The sequence below is a fragment of the Pelodiscus sinensis genome, chromosome 1 (assembly GCF_052426305.1).
Source record: "Pelodiscus sinensis isolate ZL-2025 chromosome 1, ASM5242630v1, whole genome shotgun sequence".
NCBI classification, from domain to species: Eukaryota; Metazoa; Chordata; order Testudines; family Trionychidae; genus Pelodiscus; species Pelodiscus sinensis.
Genome location: NC_143052.1, coordinates 252,271,525 through 252,289,116, shown reverse-complemented (window position 1 = coordinate 252,289,116; position 17,592 = coordinate 252,271,525). Strand labels below are relative to the sequence as shown.

Genomic DNA, 17,592 nt, shown 5'->3' with positions numbered 1-17,592 from the left:
TCTTGGCCCTTCATCAGAAACATCTAGAACAGAGTTTCTCAAAGTGAGGCTGGGGCCCACTTTGAGAAAGGTGCTAACAGGCTGCTCTGGTTTGTTTACTTACCAGCTCCACAGCCATGGAGCTCCGCGGCTCCCACTGGCTCAGGTTCACCTTTTGCAGCTAAGGGGAGCTGCAGGAAATGGCGTGGCCTGGGTCTTAAATGCTACCACTGCTATTCTGGGGACCAGATGTCACTTTAAATAATCTGTCCTCAAACCTGTGGCCAAGTATTATATGAGGTAAGCATATCAAATGCTGTTAGAAAGAAAGTTTGGATGGGATGGATTTGGCTTAATGTAACTCACCTTTATTATCAGAGAACTCTAAGGCAAGGACAAAATGTTTGCCAGATGTTTTTTTTTTTTTTTAAAAAGACAACTCGCAGTAACAATGACTCAGAAAGTTTCTGCAGTTCCATACAGTATTGAAAATGAAGGGAATCTCTTTTATAAATCCAAAATGTATCAGATTGTCTTATATACAAAAGCTGAACTTCAAATGGACACAAAACAGAACACAAAATACTGGCCCTTATCAAAGATGTTTTGTAATTTTCTTAAATGTTCAGAGTCTACTTAATAAACAACAGAATGCACACATTAGGTTGCTTTAAATTTATGATATATGTAAGCTTTGACTAGTTTTAAACTTAAATGTACTATAGAACAGAAAGAACACACAAAGCACAAATGTGTACATTATGATGCTTCTAGAGGATTATGTCTTAAAAATATCTGTTCAACAACACACAGAGAACCAAATGTTGGTAGACACCATGAAAACTATTTTATGGTCAAAACTGAATTTGCATCGCTGGTGAAGGTATCAGTGAAAAAATACTGTCTTCTGATTCTATATTACTGTTTTGGCCAAAAAGCACTGTAGAAAACTGACAATTGCAAGTTTTTGAAAGGAAATATTACATGTGGCAACATACATTAACAGTAAGCTTCTCATGAGATCTCACATCAGGCCATATTAGAGCAACCTATCATTTCCATAGGAAACAATGGCAGTGGATAAGGTCTCAGCTATAATACTAAAACAGTTGTTTGGGGTCCAGCTACAAAGCTTACAACCTCCAGTGTCTATCTGAGGATAGGGCACACAATCCCCAGCCCATATATTTGAACAACCATATATTGCGTAGTCTGTAAGAGGTGTGCCATCCTTCACTGCTTATTCCTGCTGCTTTTTGGTTGCTTCTCTTACCTATCCCTGTATTTGTCTAGCATCAACCTATATTGAAAACTGTTTGGGAAACTGATTCTCTCTTACTTATCTGTCAAGTGTTTAGCATTGCTAGTACAACATAAAACAAACCATCACCTACCTGTAAAAGCCCGATTTCTCGGCATAAAAGGGACCAACAACTTTTTAAACATGTTAAGGAATCATAATACAGCCTTGGATTTGTTGGACAGGAGCATGAGTGATGACATGGTTAAGACTTGGCTCTCTCCTATGTATACAGTATTTTAAAAGCCTCAGAGTTGTAAAGAAAACACCAATATTTTATATAAGGACATGTCTACACTAGGAAATTATTTTGAAATATCTACATTTGAAATAATAACTCCTGAAATAACGAATTTGAAATAAGCTTATTCCCCAAAGAAAGCAGGAGTTAGTATTTTAAAATAACCAGCCTGTTATTTTCAAATGACAGGCTTGGTAGTGTGGACGCTCTGCTTATTATTTTGAAATAAGGGGGGTTATTTTGAAAGAATTCCCTACTGTAGACTGGGGCTAACGGGTCTGCTTCTTCCTTTCTATTCACAAGGCCAGTAACCCTGTCAAAGAAGAAACTTAAGCTCAGTTTGCATGATTTGTTCTTCACAAATCCATGCTGGTTGTTCCTCATTACTCTGTTATCCTCTAGGCACTTGCAAAATGACTGTTCAATAAATTGTTCTGGTACCTTTCCATGTATTGAAGTTAGGATGACTGATCTGTAATTTCCCACATATTCTTTATTCTCTTTTTAAAAGTCAGGTCTTCTTCAGTCCTCTGGGGCCTCCAGGGTTCTCGAAGATAATTACTAATGGTTCCAAGTTTGCAAGTTTGCTTCAGTTAATATCTTATGTAACCAGGATGAATTTCATCAGGTACTACTAACTTGAATCTACCTAATTTATCACAATATTCTTTAATCTGTTATTTTCCTATTTTGTCTTGGGTTCTTCCCTTGTGTTGTGAATAATTGTATTAAATATCTGGTCACCATTAATCTTTTTAATGAAACCTGAAGCATAATAGGCATTAAACCTCCCAGACCTTCTTGATGTCATCAGATCTTCTTCCTCACTAAGCAGACTAACACTTTCTGATGTCTTCCTCATGCTCCTAACATTTTTAAAGATCTCTTCTTATTACTGCTTATACAGGCAGTCCCCGAGTTACGCGGATCCGACTTATGTCGGATCCGCAGTTACGAACGGGGCCCTTCCTCTCCCTGGTCTCCAGCAGACCACGGAGAGGAAGCAAAGCGGTGGAACACGCGGGCAGCGGACAGGGTTATCCGCTGCCCACGCGCTCCGCGGCTTGGCTCTGCTTTGCCCCCCCGTCTCCCTGGTCTGCAGTTTCAGCAGCGGCTGAATCTGGACGCCAGTTCCGACTTACATACAGATTCAACTTAAGAACAAACCTACAGTCCCTATCTTGTACGTAACCCGGGGACTGCCTGTATACATTGTTAGGTGTAACTTATTTTGTGCCTTAGGCTTTTTGATTTTGTCTCCATATGGTTTTGCAATTCTTTTGTACTTCCCTTTAGCAATCCATCCAAGTTTCCACTTTAAGTTTCCTTTTTGTTTTCTGGGTCACATGCCATTATCATGGGTAAATGATTTTGCAAATTTTTAAACTCTGTAATTTTTTTTTGCTGGTTTCTCATGAAAATCAAACCCTTTGCATAATTAACCGGAAGGGAAAATTTTTAAAAGCCAATCCATCATTTTCTGATTTTTAAATCAGCTGTACTGTGTTTGCATATTTAAGAAAATTACAAGAAAAAGACTAGACTTGAAATTCAGAATCTCTACTTTGTAAAAAATACCGTCCCTTACCATGAACTCAGTGCTGACCTCTTAAGGTCATTCATGAATAGTAAAATCTTTCTAGAGAAATATTACCAGAAGAGAACAGAGGGAAAAAAATTAAAAAGAAAGAAAGCAAAGAAAAGAAATGCTGTACAGTAATGTCATGGCAATTTTCAGGTATGGTACAGGACAAAAAAAAAAATACAGATGTGTATACCTGAATACAAATGGTTGTTACAGCTACAGAATGTATGAAATCTTTCAAAGCTCCATCTATGCTAAAGATAATAGAGACTCTGTGGCATTATCAACACTGCCATAATATAGAGTCTTCTAAACACACAGGAATCATCACAATAGAGCTGAAATCTAACATACAGTTCTGCACTACATTTTATATGGCAAAAGGATAAGCATTTAAAAATCCTATGGCATTAATTTTAAATAAACCATACATCAAATTATATCTTCTTCAGTTCAAACCCCAAGAAAGTTAGATTTGTATTGGAAATGGCTGTTGTTGCAATCTGACTTCAGTCCGCCTCTTTTCCTGATCAGATATCAAGAAGATCCTCCCCACTCTCGTCACTTTCCACAGTCAATTGTCTTGTCCACCATTTCTTCACTTCTGAACCACAGGAAGCAGCATCTGACATAGGGTTCATCTTGCATACGACAGATTTCATAGTTGTACGACCACCAAACCGCAGATTAACTGAAGACACTGAATGGCTTATTGGTTTAGGGGCTAGGAAATTAAATAGAAAACTACTTATTAGAGTATACATGGTTACTGAACTATTTTGTTGTAGAGCTTTTCTATATAAGATATTTGTCACCAGTTTAAACAGATTTAAAATGGATCTCGTTAAACTGGTCCAAACCCTGAAGGTAGATGCACAGGGGGTCTGATCATGCAAGGTGCTGGAAACTAGCCTCAATCCGCCAAAGCTCTTAAGCACATGTTTAAGATCAGGAGTAGTCCCATTGAAGTCAATCCGATCATTGAGGGTATGTCTACACTACCACCCTAGTTCGAACGAGGGTGGTTAACGTAGGCAACCGAAGTTGCAAATGAAGCCCGGGATTTAAATATCCCGGGCTTCATTTGCATCTTGCCGGGTGCCACCATTTTTAAAGTCCCGGTAGTTCGGACTCCGTTCCCGCGGCTACACGCGGCATGGAGTAGGTAGTTTGAATTAGGCTTTCTAATTCGAACTACCGTTACTCCTCATGGAATAGAGGCAAATAGAAAGCCTAATTCAAACTACCTACTCCGTGCCGCAGGTAGCCGCGGGCACGGAGTCTGAACTACCGGGGCTTTAAAAATGGCGGCGCCCGGCAAGATGCAAATGAAGCCCGGGATATTTAAATCCCGGGCTTCATTTGCAACTTTGGTTGCCTACATTAACCACCCTAGTTCGAACTAGGGTGGTAGTGTAGACATACTCTGACCTACATAAAGTCAAGGCCAGGCTTTGATGCATGTAAAGGGATGGATCAAAGCCCGGCCTTGCCTTTATGTTGGCCAATGATCCCAATGACTTCAACAAGACTAGTCCTGATCTTAAAGTTAAACACATGCTTAAGCGCTTTGGTGGACTGGGGCCAGCGTGCTCAGCACTTTACAGAGTTGAGCCCTTAGACTGTTTTAACACTTGCTTAGTTTAGCTAAATCACTGAACTAAGCTTAACCAATATATGTGGGGGTTAAACTGACATTAAAAGAGGAATGGATGAAGAGGGACTACGATGCCTCCTTTACATTCGTGACTTCAGTAGTATGTATGTGCATAGGCATGGAGTCCTGTCCCCTTGCGTTCATCAGCAGAGCCTGCCTGGCATGAGGACTGTGCACTTTTAAATAGTGAAGAGGTACAGTGGTAGCACGCGTGTCTTTCAGCACCTCCTGCTCAATCCTCCCATATGCCCATCATGAACATTGACTTAAAAGACACTACCTGGCTCTTATTTTCTATTCTGATGTAGTCACTATAATGACAACTTAAGTGTGCTTCCTGTTTCAGAGCAAATAAAACTACAGCGGCTGATTAAGCACCTGGACAGAAGGCCAAGGAGTTTATCAGTCCAGAATGTGGTTATTTCAAAGGTGGAAGAAGGCATCATAAGTTGCCACAGATATAATGACATGTTTAATTAAGCGATTATTATTATTTATCTTATATATTTCAATAGGAAGCAAAATATGTGAGGTACTCTACAGGAAAGTGCAATCCTAGCTCCAAAGAGTTCACAGTCTAAATATGCAAACAGATGAAGAGTGGGGAAAAGAAGTGCAGCATGCCAATTGAGTGGTCAGTGATTTCATAATTTCATGTCTTTAAAACCTTGAGAGTGTGAAAGAATAGCTTCTTCTTCAAAGGCTCGGGTGGCAAAGGACTCCAAAGTAAGTGGGGCAAAGAGGAGGAAGGGTTGTGGATCAGCTTCCTCTCCAGTCAACATTTTCTACATCTTGAGCCTGCGTGTGCACACTCTGACAATTCCTAAACAGCCCTCTTATCAAGATGCATTCCAAGGGATGCTTTGGTCTTTATATATTTTATTTTATGGTCTTCACTTACCTGATGGCAAACGCCACTGTCCGAATTTCCGTTGAGGCTTCCCAGCATCTGTAGAGTCCTGCCGATACCCACCCCTGTCAGAAAGCGTTGGACTAAGGAGCTGCTGCTGGCTACTTGTCTGAATGGAGTAAAATCAAAATTATCATGGGTTCTTACAGCATGGCCTTGTAACAAACAATTACTTTTTAAAGGTCACTATTTCTAGCCTTCTAGAAGTCTGGTTTCTGGTTCCTTACTGCCAAAAAGTGTGTGTGTGTGGGTGTGTCTCACAAATTAATAGAAAAAAAAATAATTGGCCTGAAGCTTATGATAAAATCCCACAGAAAAGCTCATGGGGGAGGAAAGTCTTCCTAGAGTCCCATGGAGGAGCCCTCTCTCCCATGCTTCATGTCCCCCTGGATACAGAACCCAGGTCTCCTAACTCTCTGTCCAGTATGTCTTCCCTTAGACCATGCAGTCTATATAACTGAATATCAATGTTTTAAAAACACGTTTAATTTTTTTCCCAACGAAAATGATATTAAAAAGAATTTTGTTGTGATAAGCTCAAATATATTCTTGATTAGTATCAACAACAATAAATGTCATGGGACCATACCTCTGGCTGTGCATTGTTGTCCTGATTGTTAGTATTCATATCTTCACTTGGCTGTGTTGTCTCAATGCTGGGAGGATTCAGAAATCGGCTCAACTCCTGTTGTTGACTTTCTCGAAGACTATGGATAATGCTGCATGACTGCTGCTGTTTCTGTCAAAATATAATATTTATGTGACCAAAAGAAACCTTCCTCTCAAAGACTTTGTTCTTTTATTTATTTTTATTTTTGTAGACTCCCTCTAAATACTGAATACTTCAAACAATTTTGAATGGGTTGGTATGGATTCCAAATTGTTCAGTCTTTTTTGTAAATCTATATAGACCTCCCTATCATCACCATTTGAATACAGAGCAATCTGTCTCTGTGAAATCTATAGGCTTGAGATGGTGGAATCTACATTTTGTGTCACGCAGGAAGTCAGATTTATAGATCAGAATGGTGCCTTCTGGCCTTAAAATATATAAATTTATAAATCTATGCCTCAAGAGACCACCCAAAGAGCCAGGCAAATCAATCTGTGACTTAGTAAAAATAGTCTTTTGGGGGTTGATCAGAAGCCTATTGAAAGCAATAGAAAGATACCTACTGATTTCAATGGACTTTGGATCTGACCCCAAATAATGTTGAATAAAATGGTCATGGAAGCCTTAGGAATACTTTACAGTGTGCATTTTTTGTTGGAAGTTATTATTGTAAGAGTGCCAAAAATGTGTTGAGCACTTTACATTACAAAGAGAAAAATGTAGCCTCTTACAATCCAATTTATTTTTAGATTAAAATAAATGGTCCTAAGAGAAGGTTTCATTGTGTTGTATAGTTTTAACATGCCACTTGCTTAATAATTAACAAGAGAATTTGGAAATAACTTTTTTTGCAATTCTACTCAGTTAATAAAAAGGTTCATGTAACAGGTAATGGGCTGGTAAAGACTGTTAAAATAAAATGAAAAGTATATTTATTGGTATATATTGTAAATCAATATAATAACAAATTGAGTAATAGGGTTGCACAAACTCAAAACTGAGAGATTAGATTAAATTAACAGTAGTTTTAATGGAATAAAATGGAAAATTAATATGAAAAGGAACCATTTATGTGAATTTCCATGAAATGTACTGTTTCAGATAAAATGAGAGCTGTATTCAAACTATGTGGTTTTGAAGCTTCAGAGGGGTAGCCAAATCATCTGCAGAAGTATGTTGTGCCCACGAAAGCTCATGATACCATCTACATGTTTTGGTAGTCTTTAAGGTGCTGCTAGACTATTCATTGTTTTTTAAGTGTTATCTGGTTTTGGTTATATAAAATTACAAAGCAGTAAGAAGATGAACCTACAACTACAGAACTTAGTGGCAAAAATGCCATTGATTTCAACAACAGAGACACCAAATGAGCTTTTGTTAAATTAAAAGCACATCAATGAACATCTCACTTGAGATTTGAAATTCACCCCTCCATAAAGTCACAGCAGTAATGCATCTCAAATTGAAAAAGCGAGGATAATAATACGAAGTGCTGTTTCAAATCACAAACTTTTCATGGCAAAAGATTTTTGTGTTGCAATTTTGGTCCAGATCAATTTTTGTCTGTCAGCAAATATGATTATAACTCAGAGGAAAGGCTATGAGTGTCCCAAACATTCTCAGCATCCTGGGTCCGATTTTCACAATTACAGGAACATAGGATCTAATATGTACATGTAGTCACAGGTTTGTGTGTTGAAATATGAAAACTGGACTTTTGTGCACATAAATAATTTATTTGTACACATGGTCACTACAACAGTACATGGTTAGGCTTCTAACTGTATATTACATTTGGGTTGTCTTTGAGGATTATAGTACAGGTTGAACCTCTCTAGTCCAGCACTCTCAGGAACTGACTGGTGTCGAACCAGAGACTTTGAAGATCCATGTGAGGTCAATATTGTCTAGCAGAATTTACCAACACTTCCACTGCTTACTGGGTTCTTAGAAGACATTTAGGGGTAAATTAGAGCTGAATAACAGCACAGAACACTGAGAGCCAGGACTGGTAGCTGTAAACAAACTTTATGGGACAGTAGGAAACTTGGCCACACCCATGATAAGTGGGCATCCAGCTAACTAAAATCATGCTGGACCACGGATGTTGCTGGCCCAGAGAATGCCGGTTTAGAGAGGTTCAGCCTGTATTTTCCTCACTGGGATTTCTTTTGCCGTGATGGAGGTCCTTGATTTGGTGGTGACTAACAAGATGATCTTCTGCCCAAGTATCTATCTAAAATGGAATGGTAGTGACAATCAGAAGTATACATTCCAGAAACTGGCACTCTATTTATCTCTAACAGGATGTTTAGAAAACTGCATGATCCTGTACCACTGAAGATAATGGACATTTTGTTATTAACTTCAGTGACGGCAGGATGGGGCCCATAAATATCTTTCCCTAAATAGTGTCTTCTTTGGTTTATTCATGGCCTTGTTTGTTACAGAACAAGTCACACCGTTTTCCTGCTATGTAAGGAGTGGGTCTTTGTTGGCAAGAAAAGAGATTTTGCCTGCAGCATATGCTGAATATAATAATTTTGGGAATGTAATTTTTCACTAATAGGTATTTCAATCCCTCAGAGACTAAGTCATTGTAGCTATGCCAGCATATTTTTATACTGTAAATACAACCTAGCCCAATGGAAGGAGTTTTTCCATTGGTATTAGGCCACCTCTCCCCCAAATTAAGTTAGTTACGTTGACAGCATAGATTAGAATGGTATGACTATGTTAGTCAGTTAGATTGACACAGGTGCATTGGCCAGGGGTGTGGAAAAAACCACACTCGGTGTCAATGTACTTATGTTGACCTAACTTCTAAGGTGTAGACCAAGCCTGATTTTTCCACTGGTATTTTTTTCTCACGCAGCTTGCAACGGTGGTTCCAAAGTAATGGAGGCAAAATAAGAGAAAACTCTAGCTTTGTTGACTGGATCAGTTCACTGCAAGCATTCCACCAGCACTTGCTTTTTGGGTTGACTTACTGCTCTGATACGCTTTAAGCATTTCTTCAGCCACATGCGTATGGTCTGCTTGGCCACTTCTTCTTCTATTGTGTACTCCAGCTGTTCCCTGGCAAGAAGCTCTTCCAGTTGGAGACTTTTCCTGATATCCACAGACCTATACGAGAGCATGCTAGAAGAAACACATACATTTTTACAAATAGTATTTGTAAAAGCCAATGTACATACCTATATTATTATTAAAAGTGTTACATTTTTTAAATCTCAAAACAAAAATGTCAGATTTTGGCACCTATAGTAAATGTACATAGAGAGCTAAATAAAGATGAAGGGAAAATCTACTGGTGTTCAACACAACTGAAAATCAGGACACTTGTGTTAAGGTGCCTAAGTATGGATTTGGGTGCTTAATTATAGGCATATAAGTTTGAAAATTCAGTTTCTTTTCCCTGTTCATGCTGCCTGTTTGCCTTTTTTTCATCTGGGACAATGTAATCGTTGGGGGAGACTCACTTTCAATTTGTTTATACTAATTTTTAAGTTGTTTATACTCATTTCTGGTTTTCACCTGTGCTAGTACAACACTGAATTGTTTGGATTTGCAAACATAGAGTGTGAATGTTAGTTTAAAATAAGAAAACATTTCTCTAGGACTTTGATTTTCGACTGTAAAAACCTGTTCTGGGGAAAGCCCTAATACTTGGTTTAAATTGAAGCAGAGAGTATCACTGTAGACACAACCTTGTCAGCCTTGCATGAAATATTTAGTCCACAAAGGAACCTGTTACAATACACGTAAAAGGCCACAATACCTTAATACATCATGGAAAGTGACATCTCCACCATTATGCAGCCTCTCCATTTCATAGCACATGTGCTTGAACAAAAGTTTGTCTTTGTCAAGATCGACCTCCAACCTCCCACGCAGCAACCTCAGTAGAAACTTCACACGGAAGGTGGGAATTACCCCCTAGGAAAGATTGCATATTAACTGGTAATTGTGGCTACCTTATAAATCAGTCAGAAATTCTATGTGATGCTGTTTCTCTTAAGTGATGCAGATGCTATTCCTCCAAAGATCCTTGGGGGTATGTCTACATTGAGCCAGGAGTGTGCCTCTTAACCTGGGTAGACAGACTCATACTAGCCTAGCTTGCTAGTAGTGTGGAGAGGTTGCAGCTCCGGCAGACACTCGGGCTAGCTACCTGAGCACAGGACCAGGAAGACGGGTGGGCTTAACAGCCTGAACTGCAGCGTGCCCACACTGCTATTATTAGCAAGTAGGTTGAGCTCTGCTAGCACAAATCTATCTACTCAGGTGGGGAAGCTTGTTCCCAGCACCAGTATGGATGTGCCTTTTGACTTACGTGAGGACAGGATCATACTAAGGGGAATGCAGTTAAACAATGCAGACATAAGAGGCATATCTTCAGCTGGGGTAAATTAGCAATAGTTCCACTGAAGTCAGTGGAACAACCCAGTCCTACAAGCTGAGGATTTGCACCATATATTTTGTCTAAGATTTTCAAAGTTCTCTGGGGGGTTGGATGCTCAGTTTCTCTTCACTTGAAATAGGAACCACTCTGACAATTCTTATATCCTGAGAATTAAACCTTAAGCCAAGAGTCATTTACAAGGACTAAAGTCAGCTAGATTTTGAAACATTCACAGGTGCATGTACCACTATGCCTGTTGTTTAGCTGCCCCGACATGTGTGTATACAGTGGTATAAAAGTAGTACGCCCTCTTGCTTTTCCATGAGATTCGATGCCACGATGTAACCAACATACAAGCTTCTTGAGGTTTTTGTGGCCACAATTTTGAGTCTAGCTGTTGATAAGGGCCTAGAAGTGAAAGCATTTTCTCCAAAATTTGTGGAATCAGCTAGTTGTCTTTGAACAATGTGTTCTGTAACTTGTTTTTATTATGGAAAGGGACATAAGTCCTTTGCTATGAAAGATTCTACCTCACAGCGTTTCCCTCTCAGTCCTTGGACAGAGTGTACTGAGCCCTGCTAACCCTGCAAACAGACTTTGGTCTGCTGCCACTAAACCATCAGCTGATCTGCTGCCATAAGACCAGGGGTGGAATATACTGAACTGTGGGCCAGATCCGGTGCACCAGGGTTAGCTCCTGGTGGGCCCCCACCACTATATTTATCTGCACAGCTACAGGTATTGGCCATTGCAGTTCCTGTTGGCCATGGATTGCTGTTCCTGGCCAATGGGAGCTATGGGAAGTGGTATCCAGGTCCATGCTATTTCCTGATGCTCCCATTGGCTGGAAATGCCAATACATGGCTCACAGGAGTGGTGATCACTGGAACCTGCAGCTGTGAAAGTAAATATAGTAATGGAGCTATGCCAGGGGTTAACCCTGGAAAATCGCTGCCATGTTATTGCCCACCCCTGCACTAGACCATCAGCTGATTTCAGCCCACTGCAGTTCATATTCAAAATTGTTTGAAGTAATTCAGTGATGAGGTGAGTGAGCCATTCACTGTTTCATTCCTGTTGGCACCGAAACCTCTAAGTTGCTCCCCCATCTAAGACCTCTCTCCTTTTTAGCTGGGGCATTCTGAATACAAGAAATGTAAGTATGTGTTTTTGAACCCTAGTTTGAGGGGATACTCCTGAACTTCACAGAGGGAAAGGTCTATGGCCCCAAGCCTGTAAACAACTATACACATGCTTAACTTTACCACTGTGTAGTCTGTGAATAAATGTAAGCATGCATGTACATATTTCAAGGATCAGATTCTATGTCAAGTGCAACATCTCATGTTCACTATTCTTTTGTGAATCTCGGCTTATGTTAAAAAAAATCACAAAATGTTCCCATCCCAAACTCACTCTGACCATAGATGGATTTGAAGCTCAGTGGGTTATCACAGCCCATTTTGTGTTTTGCTAGTAATGCATTTTTTGAGGAAACAATGAAGAGGATTTATTTAGATCGTAAGTTCTTTAGGAGCAGGGACTTTTTTGTTGTGGGTCTGTACAATGTCTATCACAATGGCTATCATGACTGTGGCTCCTAGGCATCATGGTAAAACAAATAATTATAGTAGTACTGTGGGCAGTGCTTATCATCAGGTATCTCTTACCTCTCTTTTGTCATCAACCATGTTCCATATAATTTGAAAATGTCTAAGATCATTATAACTTAAAAGTTGATCTTCTTCAGTGGAGTAGAACAATGAGAAATTCTCCACAATGATAGCTGAAAACACATAAATAAAACATAGTGTAAGACTGGCCTGTCAGTATTTCCCAATGGTTATACGTTCATTAGAGTTTATGTATTTTAGCGGGACCAACGTTTTCAAACATTTGGCTGCAACAGCAGCAACCTACAGGCAGCCCTGGTGTTAATGCACCCTCATATTGTGTGGCTTTGTTGTGCTTAAGTTTGAACATTTGCTCCTTATATCTCAAGAAGGGACCTTATCAAACACCTGCTAAATTCAACAGGAAGATTCTCATTTACTTCAGTGGGAGTTGGATTATGAGGCCTATAAACTGGAGAGTAGAATAGTATTGCAAAAATGTTTTCCTTTGTATGTCTCTCATCTATTCTTTTATTTTCACATAAATCTCATTTACAGACCTCCGCAAAAGACATTTTCTTATTTAGCTTTAACAGATAGCAATTTAAAATAAAGGTTAGAAACACACACATACCAGCCAAGTATCTGAAAACATCGGACAAGTATAAACTTAACTTGAGAGGGTTTAACAATTTATTTTTACTGAGAGAGTTTTAAAAAATGTGACAGTTCATGTGGCCTACAATTTAAGACCTGTTCTGCATGAAGCACTCAGATCTGATGGCAGGCCACCCACATTCTAAAATAAATATTTTTCATATTTGAATAATTGTTACTCACCTACAAGCAAATTTAGCATTATATATGCAATAATAACATAAAAGGAACAGAAATACATCAGAGCACCAGCATAATTTCCACAATCTGTCTTCCAATATGTGCTGTTATCTGGAGTACAAAAAGGAGGCTGAACCTTCAAAACAAAAGAGTAAGTAATTAAATCAATAAAACAGACAAGGAATTGCTTGTTGGTCTACAGTAAACATAACTATATTTTTGGAAAATAATTAAGATAACAATGCAGCGTATATTTTGTGGAAAAATGCCAAATTCAGGGGAAAGGAGGAAATATTTTTCTGTTATTTTAAATGGCACCTGCTGAAAGCAACTCAGAGATGTCCCTGGAGGTAGTAGATTAGTGGGCAGAGTGCAGGTGAGGCAATTCAAAGATGTCTTTGCAATTATCCCAGGAATCATCACCGTATACTGGGTTATACCTAGGGAGGGGACAGGGGTCTGGCACATAGGAGCTGACTTTGTAATCAGCTGGGGGGGGTGCTCCTCCAAGCTTTGCCCAGGCTCTGCCCCCATTCCACCCCTTCTCCCAAGGCCCACTTGGCACCGCCACCTTCACTCCTCTCCCCTACTCTATAGCACACCTCAAGATACCAGAAAACATCTGATTCATGGCAGGTGCTAGCCTTTGAGAGGGAGGGGGTGGTGGTGATCTGTGGATCCCGCTGGTGGGCAGGAGATGCTGGGGGAAGGGGAAGTTTCTGGTAGGGGGCTACTTTAGCTGCTCCCGGCCCTGAGTGCAGGGTCCCCCAGAGGATGGGGCCTGAGGCAGTCACCCCACTGTCATATCCAAGGGATGGCTTTGACCCTATGGGCTTGTCTTCACTACATGGTGGATCAACGCTGCAGCAATTGATACACCAGCGGTTGATTTATTGTATCTGCTTAGACACAATAAATCGATCTCGGAGTGCTCTCCCGTCGACTCTTGTACCCCAACAGGAAGAGAAGAATAGCTGAAGTTGATGGGAGAGCAGCCCCCACTGACCTTACTGCATGGAAGACACTGCAGTAATTACTATTTGCGTAGCTGAAGTGGCGTAGGTTAGATCGGAGAGGGGGTGTAGTTCAGACTTGGTCTATATGAGCCCGGCATATATTACTTTAGTAAAACAGCAACCAAGGGCGCCATTTCAGATGCCTAGGGCGGGCAGAAGCCATGCGCTCCGTGAGGCAGCTAGGTTTTCCTCCCTTTCCCCAGAAGCTAAGGGAGTGAGGGGAAAGTGCTTGAATTCCGTGCCTTCCCCTCACACCTGACTGGTGAAGGGAGCTCACTAGCCAGGTGTGAGAGGCATGCATGGAACGCTAACACTTTCACTCCCGAAGGCTGTGTCTACACTGGCATGAATTTCCAGAACTGCTTAAAAAGGAATACTATTCCGTTTTCAGTTTTTCCGGAAAAAGAGCATCTACACTGGCAGGCTGCTTTTCCGGAAAAGCCCTTTTTCTGGAAAAGCGTCTGTGGCCAATGTAGACGCGCTTTTCCGGAAAAGAGCCCCGATCGTCATTTCCGCGATCGGGGCTTTTTTCCGGAAAAGACTACTGGGCTGTCTACACTGGCCCTTTTCTGGAATAGTGTTCCGGAATAAGGACTTATGCCCGAGCGGGAGCAGAATTGTTTTTCCGGAATAGCGGCTGATTTTGTATAGTTCAATGCCGTTGCTTTTCCGGAAATTCAACGGCCAGTGTAGACAGCTCGCAGCTTATTCCGGAAGAGCGGCTGATTTTCCGGAATAAGTGGCCCAGTGTAGACACAGCCTTAGTGTCCAGGGAAAGGGACAAAAACCTAGCTGTGTCCCGGAGCGCACGGCTTCTGCCTGCCCTAGGCATCTGAAATGGTGCCCTTGACAGTAGCCAGTGACAGTAACCGCTCCCATAAATTCAAGATAAAACCGTATTGATTGTAACTGAAACCACAAAGGGTATTTTATGTTAAGCAAAATACAGTGATGTAAACTGAATTTGCATCACAACACCAACATTAATGTTCTTATGCAATGTCCCAAGGTACTTCATTTTTAAGGGAAGAATTATCTGAAGAATGATGACAACATGGTGTTTCTTTGTACCAACCAGGGCTGCCGACAGGGTAGGGGTGGGGTTGACAAAAGGACAGTTGCCCAGGGGACCCAATGATTTAAAGGGCACCAAGGCTCAAGGCCACTGCACTGCTCTCACGGTAGCAGCGTGTCTGGAGTCCCAGTCCAGGTGTTGCTGAGGGCTAGCTGTGCCTTGCCCCTTCCACCCAAGGCCCTGCCCCTTCTGGGGGGTCCAAAGCCAAGCCCTCCCCACATTGTCTAGGGCATGGCAAAGTCTGCTGCCAATCATGGCACCAAGCCATAGCACTGGATCTTGAGTCAGAGGAAACTGTGCAACCAGTTTCTTGTGATTGTGAGGTATTTACCATGCAATCGTGCATAATCTTGTTCCAGTCTTCCCCAGTAACTATTCTGAAGAGTACAGTAATAGCCTTGCCAGCAGATGAAAAGTTTGCATGCCTGTATTTTTGGTAAGAAAAAAGAGAAAAAGAGCAGCTCATATATCAGAAGCAAAATCTTGGCAATACAAACACATACAATTCTCTGGACAGTTATTTTACCTGTTTATTCAACAGGTCAAAAAAAATGTGATTTCTATTATTTTTACCTGAGTTTCATGCCCCATAAACTGTTGGTCGAATGCAGAGAATTTGTAAACATATTCACTGGATAACTTATGCCATTGATTTAACAGGCATTTAGAAGCCACACTCTTGCCACCCAATTTTGAGAACATTGGCTAATGTCTTACATACCATTTCATAGAGCTGGACGGGACCTTGGGAGGTCATTGAGTCCAGTCCCCTGCCCTCACAGCAGGACCAAGTACCATCCCTGACAGATTTGCCCTGATCCCTAAATGGCACGCTCAAGGACTGAACTCACAACCCTGAGGGTATGTCTACACTACTACCCTAGGTCGAACTAGGGTGGTAATGTAGGCAACCGGAGTTGCAAATGAAGCCCGGGATTTGAATTTCCCAGGCTTCCTTTGCATCTCGCCAGGCGCCGCCATTTTTAAATGTCCGCTACTGCGGACTCCGTGCCGCGCAGCTACACGCGGCACGGAGTAGGTAGTTCGGACTAGGCTTCCTATTCCGAACTACTGTTACTCCTTGTGGAATGAGGTGTACCGGTAGTTCGGAATAGGAAGCCTAATCCGAACTACCTACTCCGTGCCGCGTGTAGCCGCGGGCAAGGAGTCTGAACTAGCAGGGATTTAAAAATGGCGGCGCCCAGCAAGATGCAAATGAAGCCTGGGAAATTCAAATCCTGGGCTTCATTTGCAACTTCGGTTGCCTACATTAACCACCCTAGTTCGAACTAGGGTAGTAGTGTAGACATGTCCTTATGGAAGAGTTTTTGCACAAGAATTCTTCCACAAAAGAGTTCTTGTGCAAGAAGCTGGCAGTGTAGATGTAGCCCAAGTGTCTGTTTAGCCTCAGGAGTTGGGGAATGGAAAGGTGGCTTACAGCCTGCTATCATACATTTTCAGCTGAGTGTTGCTCAGCTAGATCTAAAGATCTGGCTCTTGGTTGTTGACTTAAAACCAAATGAAAATCTGTGCCCAGTAGATGAGAATATTTTATTGGTCCATTAAAAACTTTTCCAACATGTACCTGTTAATGTTTTCTCCATACTTCACTGTGCCAAATAAAACGACTCCAGCAAAAGCATAACAAAGAAGCAGTAAGAACATTCCCACTATGATGAAAAAACTCTTATACATGCTGACAACCACTGTCAGCAGCAGCATTTTCAGTGTCACCTGGAAAGGCAGAGAGAAAACACAATTCACGACCCTGTTAAATAACAGAAATAAATGACTTTTAACATATTTATAACTTTAAAACTTGTAATGATTCTTCTTATAATTGGGAAAACAGATAGGTTGATGTACCAGCCCAGTAGTTTAGTAGTAGCTCAGTGGAATGCTACACTGTGAGTCTGAGTTTGGAACAAACCGTGGTCTCTTGTTCCAGGCATTATGGCAGTTGCTTTCACCCTTTCCAGGCTACTGTACCCTTTTCAGGAATCTGATTTGGCTTACGTATCCCAATTTCATCTTAAAAACTACTTGCTTATAAAATCACATATAAAAATACAAAGTTGTCACAGCACGCTATTACTGAAAATTACTTGATTTCATACTTTTACCATATATTGTAAAATTAACTGGAACATAAATATTGTACTTGCATTCCAATTTATAGTATATAGAGCAGCATAAACAAGTCATTGCCTGTATAAAATTTGAGTTTCTCCTGATTTTGCTAGGACTTTTTATATAGCCTGTTGTAAAACTAGACAAATATCTAAATGAGATGATGTACCACTTGGAAGACCTCTGCATACCCCCAGAGATATGAGTATCCCTGACTGAGAACTACTGGCA

At 40.8% G+C, this 17,592-nt stretch overlaps 1 protein-coding gene across 1 annotated transcript in view; it reads right to left on the bottom strand.

The window, feature by feature from the left end:
• Nucleotides 1-281: 281 nt before the first annotated feature.
• The window catches only part of NALCN (sodium leak channel, non-selective), a 366,003-nt gene continuing 348,692 nt past the window's right edge, over nucleotides 282-17,592 (bottom strand). Inside the window, exons 36-44 of the mRNA XM_075918747.2 lie at nucleotides 16,817-16,965; nucleotides 15,563-15,656; nucleotides 13,144-13,276; nucleotides 12,361-12,476; nucleotides 10,067-10,224; nucleotides 9,276-9,426; nucleotides 6,262-6,411; nucleotides 5,664-5,781; nucleotides 282-3,829 (exon numbers count right to left, since the gene is read on the bottom strand). Of these exons, the coding sequence (XP_075774862.1) occupies nucleotides 3,636-3,829; nucleotides 5,664-5,781; nucleotides 6,262-6,411; nucleotides 9,276-9,426; nucleotides 10,067-10,224; nucleotides 12,361-12,476; nucleotides 13,144-13,276; nucleotides 15,563-15,656; nucleotides 16,817-16,965 (1,263 nt within the window). The 3' untranslated portion in view covers nucleotides 282-3,635. The remainder of the gene's footprint in view (nucleotides 3,830-5,663; nucleotides 5,782-6,261; nucleotides 6,412-9,275; nucleotides 9,427-10,066; nucleotides 10,225-12,360; nucleotides 12,477-13,143; nucleotides 13,277-15,562; nucleotides 15,657-16,816; nucleotides 16,966-17,592) is intronic.